At 38.5% G+C, this 16211-nt stretch overlaps 2 protein-coding genes across 2 annotated transcripts; one reads left to right on the top strand and one right to left on the bottom strand.

The window, feature by feature from the left end:
* Positions 1–729: 729 nt before the first annotated feature.
* Positions 730–4161, top strand: LOC21408443 (PTI1-like tyrosine-protein kinase At3g15890). The gene is made up of 4 exons (XM_010098910.2): positions 730–1143; positions 1999–2146; positions 2903–3165; positions 3242–4161. The coding sequence occupies exons 1-4, from the start codon at positions 1106–1108 to the stop codon at positions 3900–3902; spliced, it is 1110 nt and encodes a 369-aa protein (XP_010097212.1). The 5' UTR covers positions 730–1105; the 3' UTR covers positions 3903–4161.
* An 838-nt stretch (positions 4162–4999) lies between these two features.
* LOC21408442 (pre-mRNA-processing-splicing factor 8A) lies at positions 5000–16198 on the bottom strand. The gene is made up of 26 exons (XM_010098909.2): positions 15756–16198; positions 15340–15463; positions 15140–15232; positions 14616–15006; positions 14003–14489; positions 13091–13881; positions 12846–12931; positions 12483–12665; positions 12007–12321; positions 11598–11902; positions 11039–11493; positions 10779–10905; positions 10383–10624; positions 10111–10234; positions 9835–10024; positions 9649–9756; positions 9274–9527; positions 8327–8943; positions 8114–8220; positions 7718–7972; positions 7163–7636; positions 6657–6818; positions 6349–6546; positions 5977–6255; positions 5627–5869; positions 5000–5509 (listed from the first exon to the last, which is right to left on the bottom strand). Exons 1-26 carry the CDS (start codon positions 15995–15997, stop codon positions 5318–5320), a joined length of 7044 nt encoding a protein of 2347 aa, XP_010097211.1. The 5' UTR covers positions 15998–16198; the 3' UTR covers positions 5000–5317.
* Between the last annotated feature and the right edge of the window lie 13 nt (positions 16199–16211).

Here is a 16211-nt window from a genome sequence, read left to right as displayed (position 1 = left end):
CTAGTTCTATTTTACAATCTGCAATCTAATCTATTTATTCTGACAATACTGTGGCCTCGTTCAGTTTACAAATTTAAGTTTTTAATTCGAGTTAAGATGCGATTTTATATGAGAACTTTTCATTAAAATAGAAAAAATTAGATGTGACTTTTTGTAAGAGCTTTTAACTATAGTAAAAATGAAATTAAAAACTCGAATTGGTGAAATGAACGAGACCGTATGTTCATTTCACAACTCAAGTCATAACTTGAGTTATAAGTTAAGTTGTGTATGTGAGAAAAAAATATTATAATAAAAAAATTGAATTTAAATTTTTATGAGAGAAAATATTATAATAATAAATTTTAAATTGTAACTTGAGTTATAAAATGAATAAGGGTGTCTCACAAGTCACAACCGTAGATACTTGCATGCCCGCTTTTTTTGAATTTCAAAACTTATTAGCCTATTCTTAAAATGTTTGAAATTCAGTTGCAACTTACTCCTAAATAGAAGCAAACAAACAAAAGGGACCCAAACTTGTTCATTATCCCCACAAGAAAACCACAAAATAAATAAAATAATTGCAATAGCTTTAGGCGATCTGGTAATGGCAAAAAGATAAAATTATAATTTGGCCCCATCTGTATTATTTTGAAAATTGAACACAGCTGGACAAAAAAAAAAAAAACAAGCTTAGAGAAAAAGAAAAAAGAAAAAAAAAAACCCTTAAAAAATAAAGAAAAGAAAAAGGAAGAAAGGAAGTTGCTTGGAGAAGGAAAAGTGCAAGACTTTTGCTCAAGACAAATTTGTCTCCGCAAAATCCCATCTGGGTAGTGTTTACATTCGCCAGAAGAAACTCTAGCTTTTGCCCACCAAACCCAAAATCTCAATAAACCCATATCCAGAAAAGAAAGAAATGTTCTCACCTTCTATCTCTTCTTCATATTCCAAGCTTTTATGCGCAGTCTCTTGTCATCTTCAGGTCCAAGTCCAACAAGCTAAGAAAGTACGAAATTATTAAAAAGAGATATGTATAAACAGTAGATAAGTATTATTAGTAGCTGATTTGGTTTCGGAGTGACCGAGGAGGAAGTGGGTTTTGATTGGTCGGGTGATTTTTGTCATGGCTTTCATCTTCTGTTGTGGAAGAGGCTCAGATCGGTATGCTTGTTAAATTTATTTTATTTTTTGTTTATTCCAGAGCTGTTTGTAAACTTTTCTTGGGTTTTGATTATTCTGTGTTTGCTTGTTTTCGTTTGTTCAGTAATTCGATAGCTTGTTTGAGTGATAGCTTAATCTGGGTATTACAGAATTATTCTGGTATTGTATTGTTTGGGTGATAAATAGAAAAGGGAGACACTTTTAAGTTCTGGTTTTAGCCGAAAATTCTGGGACAACCTATGAAAAAAAAATATTGGTTTTCTTCTGGTGATTGAAAGGAAAAAAATAAAAAAAAATAAAAAATAACTTGAAGGAATGGTTCAAGGTTGATTTTTTTAAAATTGTGATTTGAAATTATGGATTTAGCTCAGATTTAAGAGAGAAGTACATGGATATGGGTGTCTGTAAGATAACTATCTTGTAGTCTTCTTGTTGGCTACTAAGAAATGGGAAAGAAAAGAGAAGAATAAATGATGCCCTAAAAAAAAAAAAGACACAACAGATCAGTGAATTGAGTTTCCGTTTGTTTCATAGGTTTGAATTACTGTTCAAATCTTTAACTATAGTGTTTTCTCTCATAAAATTTAAATTTTTGTTTAAACTTTGCTGTTCAAACCTATGAACCAAAAGGGCCCCTGATTGTTTAGATGTGCATGTAATTCAGTCTTAAGGTAACCATGTTCTTCATTTTGCTCATATTTCTATCAATTTTCTAATTACAATGTATGACAATTGTTAGCAGCTGCTTCACATTTAAAGTCCAGTGTAGCATTTTAAGTTGATTTCATCAGTTTCAAGAGCTATTGATCCCCATAGTCACGGCCTTTTTGGTTTCAATAAAATTTGATGTTGCAGAAAAGATCGTGGGAAGAAACAGCCAACGTGGAGGGTCTTTTCCTTGAAGGAACTACATGCTGCTACAAACAATTTCAATTATGACAACAAACTCGGAGAAGGCGGATTTGGCAGTGTTTACTGGGGTCAGCTTTGGGATGGATCACAAGTAATTACCAAATGCAATTTTTCTTTTTTGTATGTTTCTAATGAATGAAATCCAATATTTGTTGAATAATATGCCATTATGTGGTTTCCTAATGGTAGTAAATAGCTTGTTCTGCGAAGGACAAAAGAATTGCTGTGACTTTTTTATGCTTTTGGTTTTGAAGTAGTTTCCTAGTTCCGAATTCTTGTTTAACTTGATGATGAGGATTGACAAAACTGGTTGGTTCAATCAGAGATCTTTCTTGGATATTTGTGTGCTGCAAATGCATGGGTGAAATCTGTCAGATTGTCTAGAGAAGTGACTACTAAAATTATGAACGACATAATATGACATGACACTTCTATGAGAGCTTTAGTGTTAAAGTCAATCAGTGCAAATGGGATAATTGTTACATGATTCATATTTATCTTGTCCTGGATCATGTTTCACTGAGATTGCCTAATTTTACACCCATCTTTTGTAAGCAAACAACCAATTTATTGCCGAACGGTTAGTATTAGATTTTAGTACGTTTAGCTATACAAATTAGATATTGGCAGTCCTGGCCACATGCTATGCAAGCCAGAAACGGTAATGTTAGTATTTGGAATTGAAACTCGGTGAGCTTTAAAATAGAAGATACATTTATTAGTTGGATTGATCCGAGCTCCTAATAATTCATCTGACTAATGGTTGTTCAGTTGCTCATATTTTACTGATCTCGTTTTTTTATAAGAATTGGATAAAATACTGACTGGATATGACATGTATGTGCAGATTGCTGCTAAAAGGTTAAAGGTCTGGAGCAATAAAGCAGACATGGAATTTTCTGTTGAGGTTGAGATCTTGGCACGAGTTCGTCACAAGAATTTGCTGAGTTTACGTGGATATTGTGCTGAAGGACAAGAGCGCTTGATTGTGTATGACTACATGCCGAATTTGAGCTTGCTTTCTCATCTTCATGGCCAACACTCAGCCGAATGCCAACTCGATTGGAACAGACGGATGAACATTGTAATTGGCTCCGCGGAGGGGATTGCGTAAGTTCTGAACTCATATTTCTATCCCCTAATGTAACAATTACACATAGTTAACCTCTTAATTTGATTGATCCAGGTATCTCCACCACCACTCTACCCCACATATAATACATAGAGACATAAAAGCTAGCAATGTTCTGCTAGACTCAAATTTCGTGGCCCAAGTTGCTGATTTCGGATTTGCAAAGCTAATCCCTGACGGCGCGACTCATGTCACCACGAGAGTTAAGGGGACCCTTGGCTACCTTGCACCTGAATACGCCATGTTAGGGAAGGCATCAGAGAGTTGTGACGTCTACAGCTTTGGCATTCTCCTGCTGGAGCTTGCCAGCGGGAGGAAACCCATTGAGAAGCTGAGTGCGACACTGAAACGCACAATCAGTGATTGGGCTCTGCCCCTTGCTTGCGAGAAGAAATTCGAAGAATTAGCGGATCCCAAGCTGAACGGGAGCTACGTGGAAGATGAGCTGAAAAGAGTCATCCTTGTTGGACTCCTCTGCGCGCATTCTCGGCCGGAGAAAAGACCTACCATGCTTGAGGTGGTGGAACTGCTAAAGGGAGAATCAAAAGAGAAACTAGCCAAACTAGAAGATGATGAACTATTTAAGAACCCACAGCCCGCAGATCATAAGAATGGCGCTGCTATGGAAGAGATCTCAGATTCCATCTCGGAGGAAAAGAGTTCAAAAGAGGAGTTAAAGGAGGAAGCTGGGCCTGGAGTTGCTGAACAACTGTGAGGAACATTTAGGTGCAGAATTTGGACATTTGATATTTTGTGTTTTCATTCCTTGGAGCAAGGCAGACCCTGGCTGTCAATTTACACAAAAACGCCAGGGATATTGTAGCAGTTCTTGCTCTAAAAGGCATTTTTTTTTTTTTTTGAGTGCTGTGAATACTGTGTGCGTATATCTTTTTTCTCTTTGCATTTTTTTTTTCCATTTATTTCCTTTTCTCTGTTTGTTTCTGAATATGTGAATGGCAAGAACTGTTCCTATAGTCTAATCGTCATTTCTCTTTCATACGACAGAAATGGCTGTGACGTAATTGTATTTAGATGTTAGACCATTCACCACATCGTCTGTTGTCGTATGTCACCTATGAATCTCGTCTTATAAAGTTTGTGATGAAATCAAAATTTTAAGAGCTCGTTTAGTTTGCTGATTCAAGTTTTTAATTTGAATTGAGATGTGATTTATGTGAGTTTTTTATTGTAGTAAAAAAGTTAGATGTGACTGTTTTTGAGATTTTTTTATTATAATAGAACTTAAATTTTAAACTCGAATAGGTGAAATGAACGGGTCTAAATGTCTCTAATTCAAGTTTCTACACCACACAGAATATGAAGACGTAGCTAATGAAATTAAATTATTTTTCTCAGCACCGACAAATTTTGTAGCGTCGGTGCCATTTCCTTTGGACGTAATGTTAAGACCTACATTTTGAGTGGGACAACATGCCAATAAGGAAACTTTTAACAGGTATGACTTAGAATAGAGCATGGGAATCTTTCCAGTTATATTTTTTTTGTTATTCGTAACATATATGCAGCTGGTGTTTCCTTCTCCTTTTGTTTTCATTTTTTTTTCTTCTCTTTGAATGGCCGGTGTTTCTTTTCAGAGTTCCAGCAAGGAAAGGGAGAAAATGAGCTTTCATAGTCGGCCATCTTTGAAAAATGGAAGAGCAAAACAAAAAAAAAAAGATTTACAAGAAAACGTGTAAAGACACGTGCAAATAAGTTTAATTTCAACACGCTTTATGGTTGGAACTCATTTGCGACAGCTCAAACATCTTTTTATGAGAAAATCATGTTGAGAAAAATTTGAGACGACAATTATTTTTGAAAAGCAGAGTGAAAGGATACAATGGCATACGCTACGGCAACGTAATAAAATTTGCTTCTACAGCATATATTTACAAATATCTGACAAAGTCGCAAATCTAAAGAGCTACAACACGCTTTAGTGCTTTACAAATAGGCCGAACATGTCGTAGCCACACGCATTACTACAACAAATATGTATTGTCAATTGTGTTGCCGGTTTACGGCCTAGTTTCCTTTGCTTTTGGATGTAATTCTACAAAGGGGGTTACAAGTCTCTAATAGAATTATTAAGATCAAAGTTCAAAATTTGAAAGGACAATACTAAAGTCTTCACGAGAATGCATCCTCACGATCTCCCTCAGCTGTTTCACCCTCTTCCAAGTTGCTGAATTCAAGGAAATGGGTCGGCCTGTGATCCTCGTTATAGTATTCCCGTGGTGTGCCAAGCTTGACCCCATACTTCATGCTGGGCGTATGTTTTACGCCCATGAAGTTATAGTTCCAAGGACCATTATCTGGGATCTGAAAAACAAGCACCGAAATAATGACGTTAGCTTTACTTGGCCCCTTATCAACTGGGAATAGCATATTTGACCAATAAGTACAATAGTAGTTCAAAGATAAGATAGGCAGCCTCACCATGTAAAAGCCGAGGAAGCGGTCACTGAGAAGCATCTGAACTTTCTCATAATGAGTTGGAAGGTACCCGTGAGGATTGCTTCCAGTGTCCTTGTTGACACGTCCCCACTCATAACCGGATGGTGTAAGCTTGTAGGCGGTTAGCGAACAGGAACCTGGCGTGAAACTGCAAGTCAGAATGATGCACTTCTCGCCATCCCATTGCTTGTTGTTCTCTAGGACCTTAGCATGGCTAGTAAGATCCTGCAAAACAAGAGAAACAAAAGAGGTTATTCTTTTCTAAATCACACAAGAAACGGTGACGACAATAGCTTTAAAGTTCGAAACTCAATAAAACAGAAAAGACAGACCTGTGGAGAGAGCTGAGGAAGTTCATTTGGCTGTGTGTGCATCCATCCCAAAGGCTCCAAATCATTGAGGAAATCGTGCTCTGGAAGTTGAGATGGAAGGTGAACTTGCTGGTGAGTACCCCACTGCGGAGGCATGGCAATACATCGAATTTCCTTGACCTGGGGATTGTCAGGTGGGCTTATACCATACAAATACCCAGCAATTTGAGTGCGGAGATCTGCTATGCAAATGAACTTTTTCAGGATGTTCTTTGGCATAATATACGTGTACCCCGTTTCCTGAAACATTTTGAGCTCAAAAGTCAGCAAATAGAAGAGAGAACATAAATGGTCATCAAACTCAATATTTGATGCTCAAAAACATAGACCTACCTTTATATCCTCCGAATTTACATAAATATGATTGACACGAAGATAAAGATTTGTAGCTGATATTGCTCTGACACGCCAATCAGTTTTTGATCCAAAAGCAGATTGCTCATACGGACTTGTGGTGGTGACAATTAGTTCATCACCGTGCACATTTGTTGTCCGCGTCGTGACTGCTGTCAGCTGACTTGCTTCCTTCGCCTGATCAAACCAAAATTTTTATGAGTCAACAACTGAAGAGTTTTATCAGTTATTATCGCTTGTTCAGACCAATCTTAGTTCACAATAGCAACAACAAATGAATTATTTACCTGTTTCTCAATCTCCGCTATCTGTTGTCTTTGTTGAGAAGGTGGGGTAATTTCAGCACCAAGAATGATATCACGAATCTCTGATTGGGTCAGGGCTGAAGTATTCACATTATTCTTCTTGGCATAATCTGACAGTATGAGATCCCTTAGAGCAACTTCAACCTGTATTATGCAAAACATCAGCATATTTAACCTGAAGAATGAATAAAATATAAAAGGACAAGCAGCACGCACCAAAGATAATGGACTTTAAGCAGTAGATTTTTTTAAAAAAGAAAAAAAGGAAAGAATAAAACATATGGATACTTAGTTACTTATTGATCGAACAGATAAAAGAAAATTTTTAATTTTTGGAAAAAACAAGAGTGATAAAATCTGAAGTTAAGCACCTATTGCATGAACATATACATTCAGTAAAAAGGGACTTTAACCAATGAACAAAAACAAATAAATCAGTTAAAAGGGACTTTTAACCAAACAAAACAATTTAAAAAAAGTGCAGATACCTTCATCCATTGATCGTCTGTGAGAGATGGCCATATGTGGTGTGGCTCTGTAACAATCGATTTGTCAGGCTTCAGTAACATCTTTGCCTTCTCATTGTTCACATGAAGTGCTCGTAAGATCAGAATAAGTCTGGAGAATGCAGTGTATGAAGAAATACTCTTCAGCCAGTCATCATAAATGTTGAAAAGAACCATCTGTGGTTCAGTCGCCTTTAATATAAGATCACCAAATTTCTCAATTTTCAAACAAGCTTGGAATGGGAGTTGCAGCTCACTTCCTTTTATAACAATGTTGGGAAAATCTAGCAAGTGAACCTCCAAAGGATCAAGCATTCCTTTACGAGTTACAATAATTTGCTTTGGCTGCTCTTCAACCGGCAAAGAACGTACAAGAGCAGCAACTTCTTCTGCTGTTTTCCACTTGGCCAGCTGGCCTAGACGTTTCTGACCTGCCCATACACTTGTGTGGATAACCTGAAGAAATCATGTTATAAGGGCAAATTCAGAACCCCTATATGACAAGACCGGTATCTTTACAAGAGTGAAAAAGCAAACCTTCAAGAACAGCTGTCCAGTCCTTGGATTGAATATAAAAATGGCTCCGTTAATGGGTTTTGTAGTGAGATTTCCCTCGAATGTCTTGTGAATTGTGACACGATACACATTGGTATCATCAACAAACCATATAATCTGATTGCTAAAGATCTCCCCGTAGTTCTGGGATGACAGGTATGGCTCCGTAGGCTCTGATGAGTATAACTGCAAACCTTTCCTTATGCGCTCTCTCAACACATATAAAGCAGGATTTGACTGCATATATATACAATTCAAACAAGGATCAGTTTTTTTCTATCGCTAATTGTGAAATCACTAACAAATCAGCCAACAACGCATTATTAAGTGTGAAATCACTAAGAAATCAACCAACAACGCATTATTAAGTCTAAATACCTTCATGATTTTGTTCATTGCTTGCTGAAGGAGCGGTTTTGACCCAGGAAACCAGTTGCCAAATGCAGAATGCAAGTTATATGCCAAGTCGAGACCAATCATCACACCTGAAAAGTTTCCATGATTATTATAGGCTCAAAACCAACAGATAAGCATCTGAAGAAGAAGGAAAAAAAGAGAGAGAGAGAGAGAGAGAACGTAGTGAATGAACACCTGTCGGGGAAGGATATATAGACATGTTGTCTGTTGTATAATCCATGAACTTGGCTCGAGTATAACGTTCAATATCATGGGAATCATAATCTCCCCAGCGGAGCTGTACATCTATCCAGTACTTATTGCTTGCCTTTTGATCAAAAACATCCTTTGGCTCAGCTACAAGACTAGGTTTTGACATCGGCCATCTATGAGCAGCAAAGAGAAGCACATCAGCACAAGAACTGTTCATTTTGTAACTTTTCCTTGGATGAATAGTTTCCTTCTGCACAGTTTCAATTTCCAAGGCATCCAACTCCTGATCCAAGACCTGACAAAGATCCATGACAACACTCTCATGGATCTTCTGCCACAAGTGAGCACGGAATATCTGGATCAATGATATCTTCAAGGTTGGGATCTTCCCATGCATGAAAATTCCAGTTAAATCCAACTGCACTTGAAAACCAACGTAAACATTGGCCCGATTTATTGTAGGTGACCACCAGAGAGTAAACCTACGGTTTGGAATTTGGTTGAGACCAGATCTCTGTGCGTTTGTCAACTTCTTATACTTCATTGACTCCTCAAAACCAGATGCCTTTTCCCAGAAGAGACCTTCCCAAGTTGGAAAGCTGCAATTGCAAAATGCAAGTCATTCGCACAATTAATAATATCCAACACATTAAAAAAAGAAAACCATAAATCTTTTGCTTCCCCCACATCCCCTCTCTCTCTCTCTCTCTCTCTAAAGAACCCATACTAGACCTAATATATTTCCCTTGATACAATATCATCTCTCTCTCTCTCTAAAGAACCCATACTAGACCTAATATATTTCCCTTGACACAATATCAACATAAAATAAAACATTATCAATAAACATGATCAAGAAAATTTGTAAAAACATACAAAAAGACACAGGCATGACTAATAACATGAATAATTGAGAATAACAAACTTACTATGTCCCTTTGAATAAGGTATGCTCAAGAATTCCTTCAACACCTCCAAGAGCCTGGATGACGTCAGTTCGATAGTTGTTCAAGTTCCATAGTTTTCCATCATGTCTTTGATGTGTCCACCAGAAAGGGTTCTGTTTCAGGACTTGGTACTGCTTAAAATCTGTACGAACCCTCCAGCCTTTATCATATGCCAGGGTGTGCCGATCCTTCTGAAATAGTGTATTTATACGTGGTATTCCCCTATCCCAAGAATCCTATCAATGAAATAAAACACAAGCCAAATTAGAATGGATAGTTTTGAAATGCATTTCCAGAAAAAGCTTAATTTATTCCTTCATTCAAACAATACAAAGCAAAGTCATGTCATAGACTTACTTCCAAGTCTTCAAGGGTCAGACGCCTATTTTGTGCCTGAGCTTCCTGCCTTTTTAATGCATATTCTGCCCAAACACGCTGTGAATCAATGAACTCACTTTCCCATGGCTGTCATGGAAAATAATAAGGTGAGAGACCAAACCAAATAAGATCAAGCTATCTGCTTGCCTGGGCATAAAGATTTACCTGTATGTAGCGGTAGAGGTTAGGAATCAGCTGGTCCTCTTCATGACTCATTCCACTCCTAAAGTGGGTCACCCCAACATCAGTCTGTTGGCTGTATCTTAGGTCACTCTGTGGGATCAATATGTGACCCATGGATAACATACCAAGTCCTCCAATTTCTTTCGGTGTGTAAAAGATAACGGGGGGAAACCTGAAGAGCCAAATATTACATTTCAGTGAACTTCTCAACATCAAACCAAATGATAAATATCGTGCCTCATATAAACAAAGACTTACCTGCTAGGCATTTTTGAATTTAACCCAATCTTGATACGGGTCTGGATCTTATTCTCACACTTTACCAGCAGATCCAACAACTCCTGGGTATGTACAGTTGCTTCACGGAAGTATGTCATCAGCCCTATAATACACAATGTTGTATTAAGTAAACGAGGGGTGAGACGGAAAATGCCTAACCAGAATTTTTTTTCCCCTGTTCTTCACCTCAAAGTAACATCATGGATTTTAAAATAATAATAGTACAAAAAAATCTGGAAAAGAAGTAATACCTATTAGGGCAGTATTCCATTTGTTGACAATTTTTGTAAATGTCGTTGATCCTGAAGACATAAGAATCTGCCTGACACGATTCTCAAACACCTTCATGTGTTCATCATCAACCCGTAAGAAGGCAACTGCAGTTCGTTCTTTTGTCTGTTCATTCTGCAAATTCCAAACTCCGTCTCTTGTATTGCTAAATGCTTCTTGAGTCATTCTTATTTTAGGAAGTATCCTAACTTCAAACCCACACCTACAGATACAAGGAGACAAATCATACAACTCTTCTGTTGATGGCATAAAATAAAAATAGTAGATGCTCTGGTCACTAGCAATAATATGATATTAACACAACTAAAACACGACACAGGAAATAAATCGCCATCTTAATCCAATAGACTACATACATGCTGAAGAGAAGGTTTGGATTGTCCTTGCTGTAGACAGAAACAAAACTGTTCTCCCACTCCAAAGTTGTGATGCTTCGAGGAAGACGGTTCTTCATGTCCCAAAAGACACTCCTTCCCAGATTGACTGAACAAAAAATGAAATTAAATTACATGAAGAAAAGGAGAAGAAACATAAAAATTTGATCCAAGTCATAGCTGCTATAATATCTAGCCCTTATAATATACCAAGCAAGAGCAGATTGAAATAAACCCCCTACCGTCATGTTTCATAAGCCTCATTCTGGCATCTCTTGGCCAACACTTCTTGTTGTTATATCCAACCATATTTTCATTGTTCGGATCTGGGTGTTCAGTAAGATATCTCTGGATAAGCTCTCGAGCCTCTTCATGAGTGAAGCGGAACAATATATGCACCCTATCTATGTACCGGGAGTACAACCGAATAGGATGCCTTGTCTCAACTTTAGTGTCCCAATAAGTTATAAACTCATTTGGCATCTGCGGGGGACCAGCAATCTCACTGGCTCGAGTCAACCCAAGAATCAAGAGATCCAACACAAGCCCATAGTATTGCACAACAAACGATGCAAACTGGAGGCCACGTATAAGGCCATAAGAATTTGTATGACTCATATCCTTGTAGGACAAGACCACATTATTTTTGGCAGTGACATAATCAGCAATGTTGTGGTCGAGTACCAAACGTAGAAGCCTGCAATAGTACAACACAATCACACAAACATGTTAGTAAAATCTTCATGAAGGTCACAAGATGATCTCTGAGCAGTTGAATATGTGCATTTGAAGCATACTTACCTGTTTAACATTGTCAAGTCGATCTTCTCAAAGAACTTCTCAAACTTCGTCTGAAGCATCACTACACACTGCCCATCACTTGTGTCCCATATGCCTTGCAAATTGTTTATTCCTTGACACCATTTATACACCAAGAGAGGGGGAGGCTCTGAATCTGCAGGCTTAATCCAATTTGGGAAGAGATGGCGCTTGTCACCTTCATACCACAAATACTGGTCAAGGTATGCATCCGTAATCTTCTCAAGAGGCTCAATCTCGTACACAGGAATCAGATAACTGTATAAATCCATAAACTCTATGCCAACCTGCCAAAAGAAATTACTCAGTCAGTATAATCTACTACAACAAACAAAAACTCCAAAGGCCAAAATTATAAATTATGTCATATCATTAAAAAAAAAAAATTTACTTCTTTGAAGGCACGTTGGGTAAGCAAATGACGCTTAATTCGTGACAATGCCTCGTGTGGGTTATCATAAGCTTGTTCAATGAGGCCCAGCTCTTCCCTTTGAAGTTGGTTTAATCTTACAGCCACGCTGTAAGATTCCTTCAGCCTCTCCAGAGCAAGGATGAGCAACTTCGTGTCATGCTTGTAAGACAAGGGAGGAAAGGGAATTGGAGTGAACTTTCTCGATTCCAACCAGTGCACAGTTGTCGTGTAGATAGCAACTGCTTCTTCTGGAGTGACATAAGGACCATCCTTCAAATAATTGTGTTGACGCTCCTACAGTGGGTTGCAAATTAAGAGTTATTAGGAGGTAACAAACAAGTAGGCATCCTCTGATAATATAGACTAGATGACTTATAAAGCACAATGACACTTATATACCATAATACGTCATATTTTTGAGAATAGAATACTTCATTAAGTTTTACAATTTCTACCTGTTCGGCCTTTAGCCAAAGGCGAGTCAACCTTCCAAGATTCTTTCGACAGACAGTCTTATCAACCGTTGCACCTCTTCTTATACGTTCACGATTGTAATGCGCGACGTTCGTCCACCAGTCTGCCTTTGACTTGACATAGCGAAGAATCATATTCTCGATGGGAACGGGTAAACCAGGAACCTACAGGTTACAACAGTGAGAAAATATAACAGCCATGTGAGAGGGAGAAAAATTATATTATACAAAACTTATGAAAGGAAACAAATATTACGCAACGTTATGAGAAAATAAATATACATACATATATTATTAAACATTCTCTTCATAGGAAATTTGTATGAAACCTAATATTATCAGTACCTTCCAAGGAATATTTGCTTTCCAACAGCGCCAGGCTTCACTTAGATGCTGCAATATAGTTCTCGCCTTATTTTGCTTAATGCCCTCTGTCAATTAACAACAAATTTTTGTTACAAGAAAATATTTTAAGATTAACAACAAAATATTAACCCAAAGGAACACATAATTTATATACTGAGAAGCAATTCAGAAAGAAGAAGTCGTCAATGCCAGGAAAAATCATGTAAATATTAAGAGATGATCACCTGGCATGGCATCAAGAACATCATGCATAACAGCAGCTCGAAGCTCCAAATCAAAGTGGCTCTCAACACGCTGCTTAGTTACAGTTTTGGCCACCCCCTTTGAGTGACGACCTTCAAATTGTCGTGCAAGTAGATTTCCTAACCACCGTTCCAAAAGAGGCACTATACCACGAAGAAAAAATAACCACACCCTCCACATCGGTGCCCAAAACCCACATCCAGGTCCTTTCCCAACCGGGCCCGTGTTGAACCGGTAATAGATCAAGTGCTTCAAATCTTTGCACATTCTAATCTGTCGCATCAGCCTGTACTTGTAACGATACATACCGGTTAACTGCCCCACGTGAGAAAATGTATACTGCAGGCCATCAGCCAATTGGAAGGCATCCACATTTCCCAACCGGAACTGGATATTAGCATCAACTACAAGCTTTGTCAAACGCAAAATTTCACGACAAAGATGGAAAGCATTCCCAAACCGAGACTTCTTTCGTTCTTTTGTCGTCAGGGTTTTGACAGGCTTCAGATTGAAATTGTAATCAAGGTGAAGGTAATTCAAGTTCTTCCGATGAATCAAGAGATTCAACATGTTATACCCTTGCTTACAAACTTGAAGACCTGCTTCAGCCCAGTCAAGTTCTGTAGTTTGAAAAAACTTTGTAGCTTGAAGAGACCGAAATAGATGCTTCTTCTTTTGAGCCTTGGGTGGCCTGTGATGCAACTCGTTCAGCACAAAACATTTCAATAGCTTCTGATAACTAACCCGCACTTTAACCGGATACGAAGGGGGACTGCAAAATACAACCAGCAAAAAAATTCAGATCAAACTTAGCGGTCTAGGTAAATTTCATTTCAGAAAAGATAGAGAAGAAAACAAAAACAAAAACAAAAACAAAACAAAAAAACTCTTACCAATGCTCTTTGTACCACTCTGACACGAGAGGTATGTCTTCTGCTCGACGCATCCTACCAGATCTCATGTTAAAAGGGCGCGGGGCAAACAGAAGGGAGATTCCAGCAGCTGTGGTGTCAGTGTACAGCTGCGTATCTTTTAGGAATGGTTCTACCCCTTCCGGCAAAAGGAAGTCATCATCGTCCTCATCATCATATACTTTCTTCTCTCGCCGATCCTTATTAGTGCTGGGTATTGGGTGTATTAATGGATCATAGTAAAATGCAGGTAAATCAGGATCCTCAGTTTTTATGTACATAACCATGGGAGTGTGGTAAACCCCAAGCTTTACCTTCCTGGGCCTGTTGTTATATAGATGAGGGAATGCAATTCTATACTCCGTCCTGAGAGGTGACCGGATAATGAGTTTGTTAATGTCATTGAACTCATTCCAGTCCTCGTCACCTTTCTCCATGTCACGGTACAAGGGCTCAAATTTTGGACCACCTGCACAAATGGAATAGAGTAAGGCTCAAAACTGATGCAACAACTCATAATCAGTATAAATTTACTACCAAACTCCAAGCTCACAGCAACCATATTTCAACAATAGGAAGAAAGTAGGAAACTAACCAGGTATGCACATATTCAGTGCTTTGGCTGTAAAAAAGGACTCCATGTCAAATAAGTAGAAATAATTGCGGTCAATCAAATCCGAAAGTAGCTGTCCTGCAAGCCGGTGAAGAGTTGCCATGATTGGAAGGGAAAGATGCCATTTCCGGTAACTGGGACCATTAATTAGCTTCGTTTTAACAAGAGGCTTATGGTCGTAGAACCAAGTATATACAGCAGAATCTTCTTCTTCATCCATTTCTAACTGAATAGGCTCCAGAGGATCAACATCCAATAGATTGTCAGCATAGTCCAAAGGAGGTTCCTCATCATCGAATGGTGGAAACCGCATTCTCTTGAAATGCCGACGATCCCTCTTCTCCCTTCTCATCATGATCCACATCGTACCCCACTGTCGAGAATTGAAGAATAAGTACATTGATCACCGCAAAAAGATATAGAGAGAGGATGTATTTGGTTAGCATTTTAAAAAAAAAAGGGGCAAATAGAGATTTAAAAAAAAAAGAATAAGATAGGACAAATACCTGCGCCAAATATATAGGTTCAACAACCCATGGAATCTCGTTCACAAACGTAATTGCCCCAGTTATGTGGTACAGAACCTTCACGTCTCGGACCTGTTATTGCGTAATTATATCAAATGAGCTTGAATCTACAAGGAAAAATTTAATAGCATCCCAAGTAAGATTTGTATAAAGGTATGAAAAGGAAACATAATGGATACCTGCTCCCAGGGCATGGGCATGTTCTCAAGGAGCTTGTAAACTGCATGAGGAATAAATTTGAGCGCTCCAAGATATACTCGTTTATCATGACGATATTTCTTCGAGGACATGTCCCCATGGTCTCTGTCAATTTAAACAAGTTAGCTTACAACAGTTTATCCATCAAAATAGACAGAGTTAAAAAAAACCCCCCGAGAAACCCAAACGAAAAAACATTGGCGGTTCCTTTCAATGGAATGGAATTCCGATTAAATTTTCATCCAGATAACGAAAAAAGAAAATCTTGAGAAATCTTGTCTTGGGTTTTCCTTCTTTATAGATTGTTACTTCATCAATCAAGCAACAACATAGGAAAATTTATCAATTATCCTCCTATTAAAGCTAAAACAAACACAAAAAAGAACCCAAAGCTCACCTAATGATCTTCCTGACATGCTCGGGAGGCATATCTTCCTTCTGGGTCTCTACGAACCCGAACTTCCTCTTATCGCTGTATCGTTTCGAATTGAGCTGCTGCCATTTTCTGGCCTTCTCTTCGAGCTTGGCCTCGGCTTCCGCCGGAGATGGCAACACAGTATAAGACGGTTGGGCGGCCGCCGGCGGCGGAATGGACGAGCCACCGGTGCCCGGCGGCGCAATCTGGCCGTTGTTCCACATTTTTAGGAAACCTAATCTAGTAAAAGCTTAAACACCATAAACCCCTCCAGATCGGTTAAGCTGCGAGTCTTCTTGTACAGAGATTGCGAAGAAGACGATGGAGATATGAAGAAAATTTGAGAAGTTGCAATGGCGGTTTCTAGGGTTTTGGAGGTTTTCTCTCTCCTTGGTCACTACTCACTAGCGACTAGCTAAGGAGGTGATGAGAGATCGG

This window comes from Morus notabilis, unplaced genomic scaffold (assembly GCF_000414095.1).
Source record: "Morus notabilis unplaced genomic scaffold, ASM41409v2 Scaffold843, whole genome shotgun sequence".
Taxonomy (NCBI): domain Eukaryota; kingdom Viridiplantae; phylum Streptophyta; class Magnoliopsida; order Rosales; family Moraceae; genus Morus; species Morus notabilis.
Note: the sequence above shows the minus strand (reverse complement) of the source record. Positions and strands in the feature narration are given on the sequence as shown.